Source organism: Populus trichocarpa, chromosome 16 (genome assembly GCF_000002775.5).
Source record: "Populus trichocarpa isolate Nisqually-1 chromosome 16, P.trichocarpa_v4.1, whole genome shotgun sequence".
Classification (NCBI taxonomy): domain Eukaryota; kingdom Viridiplantae; phylum Streptophyta; class Magnoliopsida; order Malpighiales; family Salicaceae; genus Populus; species Populus trichocarpa.
The window spans coordinates 11914554-11923558 of record NC_037300.2 but is presented as its reverse complement, the minus strand read 5'-3'; the positions used below and the strand labels follow the sequence as shown (position 1 = coordinate 11923558).

General features: G+C 33.4%; 1 protein-coding gene across 1 annotated transcript; it reads left to right on the top strand.

The window, feature by feature from the left end:
- Positions 1 to 4615: 4615 nt before the first annotated feature.
- On the top strand, positions 4616 to 8715 carry LOC7487470 (putative serine/threonine-protein kinase). The gene is made up of 7 exons (XM_002323535.4): positions 4616 to 4856; positions 4991 to 5111; positions 5338 to 5450; positions 5744 to 5954; positions 6413 to 6650; positions 7010 to 7160; positions 8130 to 8715. Exons 2-7 carry the CDS (start codon positions 5030 to 5032, stop codon positions 8490 to 8492), a joined length of 1158 nt encoding a protein of 385 aa, XP_002323571.1. The 5' UTR covers positions 4616 to 4856; positions 4991 to 5029; the 3' UTR covers positions 8493 to 8715.
- Positions 8716 to 9005: the final 290 nt, after the last annotated feature.

Below are 9005 nucleotides of genomic sequence, written 5' to 3'. Positions count from 1 at the left end.
TTACTTTTATGCTACTGATATGTTGAGAGACAATAATAAATTGAAATAATACTTTTTTTTATACTAAGAAGAAGCTGCTACTGAATTGAAGAGAAAAAGATTGAAACAATTAGGTTGACACGGTACAAGAGAAAAATGAAAGATATACACGGAAATAATTTTAAACAACAAAACAAAGAGGATATAACCTAATAAATAGAGTCAAGCTCTGATACCAACCGATGCGAAACAGCTCATTTAATACCCGAATTTGGAATCTAAAGTAAATGATGTCTGAATGACCCTAAATTTAATATATAGTGCGATTAGGACTCTATTACCAAAATATTCGAGCTAATTCCGAGTTAATTTGATCCAATTTTCCTTTGCTTAGTTTTCTGCGGAAAAATCTGAAATTGATCCTTTGAACTATTTTTTTTACTTTTATGCTACTGATATGTTGAGAGACAATAACAAATTGAAATAATACTTTTTTATATACTAAGAAGATGCTGCTACTGAATTGAAGAGAAAAAGATTGAAACAATTAGGTTGACACGGTACAAGAGAAAAATGAAATTAACAAAATGATATAACCTGATTAATGGAGCCAAGCTCTGATACCAACTGATGCAAACTCAATGATCACGTGGTCATGTAACCCACATGTAAGAAAGATAAATTTCAGAAAGCCAAAGAATTAGGTTTGATAGGAGTGTAACATATATATTACATGAACCAAAGCACTATCATTATTGGAATATGAACCCCCACCCAACGAATATCAATTCGCGAATGAGAAGTATAAGGAAGAATACCACAAAGTCGATTATACTTTGATAAGTTTGATTGTTTTTTGTATAACCGAAAAGAAAAGTGTTTCATCTTGCAAAACACAAGTTTATTCAAAATATTATAACTGAAAGCTCAAAACCTATGTACGACCTAAATAATCCTATTTATGATAGATGAAAAACATCTTAAACAATTCTAAAAAAAAAATCATAATAAAAGAGTTCTAAATAAAATATGAGAAAAAAATCCCAAGTCAACGAGAAACTAATAAAATCTCGAATAATAGCTTTCAGACCTTATTACAAGACCTTCTCGATGTTGGATTGATCTAAAATTTTAACACGATATAAAACAGGACCTAATTAAATGTCTGATTAAATTTCAACCCGATCCAACAATTGAATAGAAAATTATGCTTGTTAGTAAAGCTGTGTAGTAGAAAAAATCAGCCCAAGAATCCTTGTAAAAAAAGAATTTTAGAACATTGAAGGAATCATTGCCACACCTGGAAACTATACTGTTGCTCATTAAAGATCATTGTAGAACTAAAAAAGTCCCAGAATTAGCTGCTGAATATACTTTTATTATTAGGAAAAAATCATCTTCAAATAAAAAGTCTATAAGTCAAAAGTCAACAAATAACAAAATTCATATTTCATCTTCTGACATGTATCGTGATTCTTTGTAGAGTTCTGATTGACTTGAAAATTTTAACTCGACGTATAAAAATATGTTGGAAAACTCTTGATTAAATATCAGCTTGATCTAACAGTGAATCAAAAGTTAAACTAGATAGCATAAAACTGAATAATATACACAATTACTCTATAATATAATTTTTCTTGTTTAACCCTTTCTTGATTCTTATCAAGTTTAGAATTGAATCACTTGTGAAAAGACAGAATGTAGAAAGGTAAAGATGGGAAATCTTTTGTCCGCTAGATCGTTCAACTTTCAGATTTTTTTTCCACACCAGTTATTATCCATGGAAAATCGAGTTCAACCACCATAATAAATTCTAACACCCAAATCATTCCTTGTGGGTATGTGTAGAGCTGACACCGTGGGAAGATGCTAAGAAATTAGTGAAGAAATTTGATCTGAAAGGTGTGATGTTGCATGATTGATCATCGTATGCTACACGTACGATCAACTTCGGAGAAAACCACGGGCAGGCATGCAACTTATTTTGACTTTAAAGGATCATCAACTAAGAATGCGATACAAAGAAACCCGGTTTCTTGTTTGATTCTTGAATCCATGGCTCCATCGGGTCTTTTCTGAAGAGGCTGGAGCAGGTAAAATTATATGGATATCGTCAATGCTCTGCCCTACAAGTTATATAGCTTTCTTTGTCCAGCCACCTTCCACTGTCTCCACCTCCGAAGAGGACGTTTTAAAGTATAGACTTCACAACTTCCTAACCCTAAAATATGGGTTTTTATTGTGTTGTAAATTAAGTTATGGTGGAGAGATTCTTCTATTTAATTTTCTAATACTATTATATAAATATTTATAACATTAAAAGATAACATTTGAAATTTAGAACTTGGAATTTAATATATCAATGAGATTAATTAATTTTAATATTTATAATTATTGAGATAAAATTAAATTGATGCTATTTAAATAAAATTAAATAATTTATGGATGAAGCGTTAACTTTTGTTATAAAATAAAATATATTACACAAATAATACTATCCAAATTTCTAGAAAGGTTTACAACTATTCCTTTTCCTCGTTGTATTATAATACATAACTTTCCAGCCGCCTGGCTGCAGAATCTTACCATAATATATTATCCTCGTACCTCCCATGCCGATCTGCTCATGCAACCAAGGAAAAAAAAAAAGAAGAAAAAAGCATCGATTTTGACTATTATTCTAATCCCAGTTTGATGAACGTCGTAAGATCATGGAAGAAAAACCGACCCTAGAGAACCAGAATTATATAAAATACTTTGCCTATGGATCCTAAGTACAATGAACAGATCAAGCAACACTGTCTGCATGAAGATTAGATTAATAATATTGTATCCTCGTCTCCAGCCGGCGTATATCATGTATAAAATGGTGGTAAAAAGATGAATGATTTTGTGAGTTTTTTTTTTATTATTATTAACGTGGGTGTCCAGACCAACTTGCGCGCACTTCGACTAATCTCACACGCCCTGAAGTTAACGACCATATAAATCTTCAGTGGCCCTAAGGTTTGTGGAACTCGAACTAGTAACCTATAGGAAATAAATTTAGAATCTGACCAGTTAAGCTACACCCCTCAAAGTTAATCAACGGTAACAGTTCTTAGCCCATTGGCGAGAATCCATGGCTCAATGGTTTGAATCTTTTTCGTTGAAGATTAACAGTAAACAGTGAAAATCTGGGCAATGAAAGAATTCATAGGTGGAGTCTCTGATCTCTTTAAACAAACAAGTTTGTTTGGGGAAAATAAAAAAATAAAAACAGATTCCATGTGTAGAATCATGCTATACTTGAAAAATAAAAACGTCTGGAGTTTTTGTATTCTCATTTTTTTTTTTGATTTGGTATTAGTTTGAGTTTTTGTCTTTTATTATATTATGAAAGAAATTACAAGAGAAAATTGTTTTACTGCTTCTTTTCACATTAACAAAAGGACCTTATAATTTTTATTTTTATTTTGGAAATATTAATTAGGTTGATATTTGTGCAAATAAAAATAGAAATAAAAGGATTAAACTAGTATAAAATCAAGAGAAAATATCAACAATCTCCCATATCAACCATTCAGCTATGTAATATAGACTTCCACTCGTCAAATTAAAACCTTGTTTGTTTTTATATTTCAAAAATGTTTTTGAAAAAAATTAAAATTTTTATTTTATTTTATTTTTTTGCTTCAAATTAATTTTTTTTTGGTGTTTTCAGATTATTTTGATGCGCTGATATCAAAAATTATTTTAATGTATTTCCAATTAAAAAACACTTTAAAAAACAATCACAATCACATTCTCAAACACAACTTAAATAGTATACTGTAAGGTCTGGCCTTGCCTTTCTCATCATAAGAATCAACAAAATATCAATTGACTTTTTTTCTTACAAGATTTTCTTAAAAACTATATCTTTTTTTAAAAAAAAATTATTGACTAATTAATTTGACCTAACACATTACCTTACAATAGTCTAGCTCTTTGTTCAGACTGAATGAACATGGGACGAACAAAGGTTTGAATGCCTGGTATGAGTTGACCAAGCGAGTCCAGCCGCGCATCATAGTTACAGGAAATTCTAGGCAATGATTATTGGGAAAAAGATTTAAATGAACGTCTCTGTCTTAATATTGTAAATTAAAACTGGGTACCAAAGAGTTTATTTTTATGTTTTAAATTTTTTTTAAAATTTTTTGTTTTTAATTTTACTATAAATTAATTTTTAATTTTATTTTAGATTATTTTAATATATTTTTAAATAAAAAATACTTTAAAAATTAACCTGTACTTGAAATTACTTTAAATCTAATAAATCATTTAAAAAAAACAAATTGTCCGTTGAATTTTTCTTCAGACAGACCCTGTAAAGAATTCACAGAGAACAAAAATCTAAGTACGGACAAAAAGTCTCAATGAGGCATGGGATTGACTTCTTGTTCTATTATATGACCATGTCTACTAAAAAGGTGTGATTAAAAATATTTTTTATTTAAAATATATTAATATAATATTTTTTATTTTTAAAAATTATTTTTTATATAAAAAACAATTAAAAAATATAAAAAAATTAATTTAAATTTCGAAAACGACCTTACAAAACATGCCCACCATTACAAATTTTTACAACAGTAGACACCAAGACAATTGGCATGGAGGGAACTAACGACCAACAACCTACGCGCCCAAACGTGTGAAAAGGGTTCTAGCTGTCGTCTATCAACTCGGGTCGTGTTCTTTCACGATAAGAACACTTCCTCCAAAACAATGCCCTCTCCTACTGTTTTCCCTTTGATCTTCTCCTTTCTGCCTCTTTATTTCTCTCTAACTACTTTAGCCACTTGCTGTCCTTCCACTTTCCTATTCACAAAATTAAATCCGGAGCCTTTCAGGTCAGGATTTTTTTTTGGGTTAATTAAGTATTGGATTTTTCAGGTTTTTTTTGTTTTATACTATGGTTGAATGTAAAGTAATTATTAAAAAACAAAGAAGAAGAAATTGATTAGTTCGTTTTTGATGTGTGTAGAGACAGGGAGGGCTGGGGAGAGGCTTGAGCTGAGTTGCAATGAGCTGTAGCTGCTTTGGTAGATCAAATTGGTTTAAAGGAAATAATCATAATGATACTCCGGGACAAACAAACGCTCAAGGTAAGAAAATTGAGCGTGTTTAAGTTTTTTTTTTTTTTTTGTATTTATGAGTGGATTAATGTGTTTAATTCGCTTTGAAGACATGATGATAATGAAATATCTTGGAATGATGATATTTGTTTAGAATTTTGGATGCTGATTTCCTTTTAATTTGGTATTTAATATATTTTCCTATTTTAGTGATTTAGTTTTTGAGGTTCTTACTTGTGTGATTTGCCAATGCTAGTGATTGCCACCGACAATGTAAATCTCTTCTCGTATAATTCGCTGAGATCAGCAACAAGGAATTTTCATCCATCAAATAGAATCGGTGGAGGTGGTTTCGGAGTCGTTTATAAGGTGAGCCTGCATAGGTTTAGAGTTGCATTTGTGGTTACTGCAGCTTCAGTGGAAAGCACGATTCGATGGTGGTTTAGTCATAAAGACGTTGTTTTTTTCTTTTGTTTTAGTTATGTTGGTGATGATTATATTGTTTTAGCTGCGTTTTACGCCTTTGCGGGTACTAGAACAACCCTTTTGAGGAAACAAAAAGAGACGGAGAGCATGTTGGCAGATTCCTTCATGAATCTGCGTATTCCATAGCCTCAGCTCTTAGTTAATATTCATACAGCTCTTTTTTTTTCTCCTTGCAGGGAGTTTTAAGAGATGGTACTCCTGTGGCCATCAAGTGTCTTTCTGCAGAATCTAAACAAGGAACAGATGAGTTTGTGACGGAGATTAGAATGATATCAACTATAAAGCATCCAACCCTTGTTGAACTAGTTGGCTGCTGTGTTGAGGAAAATAATCGAATATTGGTATATGAATATATGGAAAACAACAGCATTTCTACCGCTTTACTTGGTAAATATGAAGTTATTGAAATATCTTATCTATTATGCCTATTAACTTGCTTGGTGGACATTTGAGGGAGAGGAGGAGGGACATTGATATGATTCAAGAGATATTACTAGTATATTGCGCCAAACCATCATTTACAAGAATGAGATGTTCTTCATAATCTGTATGAGATTTCATCTATTATAACAAGATCTTTTCACCCATGCAATATATTTTTTAACTTTGTTCATCAAACCAGAGTTATTGTTATATCATGCTACAGTAGAGTTTTCTTTAACTTGTTTAGCGAAACCACTGTAATGTTGCTCTTGATTTTGATTTGATTAGAGTTTAAATTCTTCTTCCAAGCTCTCTCTCTCTGCACTCTCTCTTATGAGAGAGTGCATGCATACACCTATATGTGCATGTGTGTTAGAGGGAGGGAGATTTTAATCATGCTAACATCCAACAACCGTCTACAGGTTCAAAAGGAAAACATGTTGCTATGGACTGGCCTACAAGAGCTGCTATTTGCATAGGTACAGCGAGTGGTCTTGCATTTCTTCATGAGGAAGCCAAACCACATATCGTCCATAGGGACATTAAGGCCAGTAATGTTCTTCTGGATGGAAACTTACGGCCTAAAATAGGGGATTTTGGGCTGGCAAAATTATTTCCAGACAATGTCACACATCTTAGTACTCGAGTGGCAGGAACAATGTAAGTGTGGTTCTTGTTGCATTTCACTTTATTGATCAGCTGTCTCTAATTTTTACTTGGTCCAAAGCTGGTGAGGAAACTCATTTCAATATGGTCCCAAATGGTTCTTGATTTGTAAGCTTTCTGATTTCACCTTGTTGTTAGGTTCATAAAGTAACTATTACCATAAAAGAGAAAGAACATGTGATGAACAGCACACATATGCCATTCCTTATGCTGTGTTCTGTTCCCTGTGCAAAAATGATTTTTTCATCATGTTTATAGAATTAGATTATTGATGCTGTCTGATAACTATCTCTCCGTTCATCTTTTCTGCTTCCTCTTTTTCATATCAATAATCATCTTGTATGCATCTGCAGGGGATATCTCGCCCCAGAGTATGCCCTCTTAGGACAACTTACAAAGAAGGCTGATGTATACAGTTTCGGGGTGCTCATACTTGAAATAATTAGTGGGAGAAGTAGCAGCAAGGCAGCATTTGGGGAGGATCTTCTGGTTTTAGTTGAATGGGTATCTTCTTAGTACAACCAACGCAATCTTTGTTTTCTATTTAATCAAGTCAATTCAAAAAATGACCGAAGGCTAATATTCAAATTTAACAACTTCATAAGATACCTTATCTCCACCTTTTTTGACTCCTCTGAAATCAATTTGAGCATTTCTCTTCATCTTTTTTATTGCAAAAGTTTATAGTCACTTTTTTCCTCAAGAGAAACAGGGTTACTGCATTCTGACGTACCCATTCATAGGAAATTTACATCAGACAGGCTCATTCAACCTCAATAGTTCTTGAATTATTTACAGTGATGGGTTGTATTTTCTTTCGTGCCATATTAGGGCACCAGCTAAAACGTTCCACCTGCCACTTACATATGTGGAGATTACACTACCATCATCTACCTATTGGTTCTTGGGTTAGGTGCTTAATCTTTCATGGGACATCCCTACTTTGATAGGCTTGAATAACCAATAAAACTAGTTATTGAATAACCAATAAATAGAATCTCTTAAACAATCGCAGAACCAAAATCATAAAATAGATTAGCAGTAAACAATATTCGTGACGTGTTAAAATTAAGTATGATTGATATGATGGCCGTATGATTGTATGCAATAATCTTGTTAAGCACCAAATGACAATCTTTTCCTTGATTGTTTTTTCATTAGCATCATGTAGGTTGGAGTATGTATCCATTCTGAATGTTTAGCCATTCTCTTATTTTTATCAATTGTGGTCTTGTCATACCATGGAGATGAAGAGTTTTTGCCTATGAAGACAGGAAACAGAGTAGATAAAGTCTAGTTAACCTGGTTCTACACCTAGTCTTACTTGATAAGAATATTATTGTTCATCGACAAAGGCGTGTTTCTGTTTAGCGATACTGAACTGTTGCTTTATAATGCCTCTTTATGATTTTTGTGTTCTTATAAATTTTTGCAGTGGACTCGGTGCTAATTTAAATTTGAACACTTCTGCAGGCATGGAAACTATGGAAAGAAGAGAGACTTCTGGATATTGTTGATCCAGAAATGACTGGATATCCAGAAAATGAGGCGATGCGCTTCATGAAGGTTGCACTTTTCTGTACCCAGGCAGTTGCAAACCAAAGACCCAACATGAAGCAAGTAGTGAAGATGCTCTCCAAAGATGTAAATCTTAACGAGAAAGCACTTACAGAGCCAGGGATATACAAAGCTCAAACCTCTAAGCACTTCGGTGGTGGTAGTTCATATGAGACATCATCTTCTCATAAAAACAAAGGCAAGCAATCACTAAACACTTCTGTAAACTCGGCCATCTTAGGTAGTGCTGACAGTATGACCCAGATGCTTCCCAGGTGATGGCTGACCAGCTGTTTTATCCACCCTGTTATACCTTTTACTAGATCATCTTGACTATTTTTATCAGCGTCTAGGTACGTAGCCCTGTAGAAGCTTACAGTGGAGTGGGATTTTCTTCAAGAGGAAACAAGGGGTGTTTGTGTCTATCCTCTGTAACACATGTAGATGTAACTGATCGATATATCTATTCATCTGATATAAATATGTTGCATCAATTGTATAATTCCTTCTCCTTTTCTCTCAATTTTTTTCCACATTTACTGCCTGGATTGGCGTGTCATGTCACGTTTGTTTCTCTTCAGGACAAGTTCTTGGCAACATTAAGAATTGATATCTGTCCTCTAGCAGAACCAGAGCCTACGCCACCCTGATCCCTCCTTGGAGGCCTTGAATTTTCAATCCAGGCGGTTCGGCCAAGCTGAACCCTCAACCAGAAAGGACCCGTGAACCGCTCATCCAACAAAGTCCTTAAGCCACCATCACCAGCTCACCACCTCGTTCTCCTCGTATGAA

Excerpts from the sequence above, each read along its gene's own strand:
- LOC7487470 (XM_002323535.4), top strand. The coding sequence starts at position 5,030 with ATGAGCTGTAGCTGCTTTGGTAGATCAAATTGGTTTAAAGGAAATAAT. Across the intron at positions 5,112-5,337 it reads GGGACAAACAAACGCTCAAG|TGATTGCCACCGACAATGTA; the intron begins GTAAGAAAATTG and ends TGCCAATGCTAG. Across the intron at positions 7,161-8,129 it reads TTCTGGTTTTAGTTGAATGG|GCATGGAAACTATGGAAAGA; the intron begins GTATCTTCTTAG and ends ACACTTCTGCAG.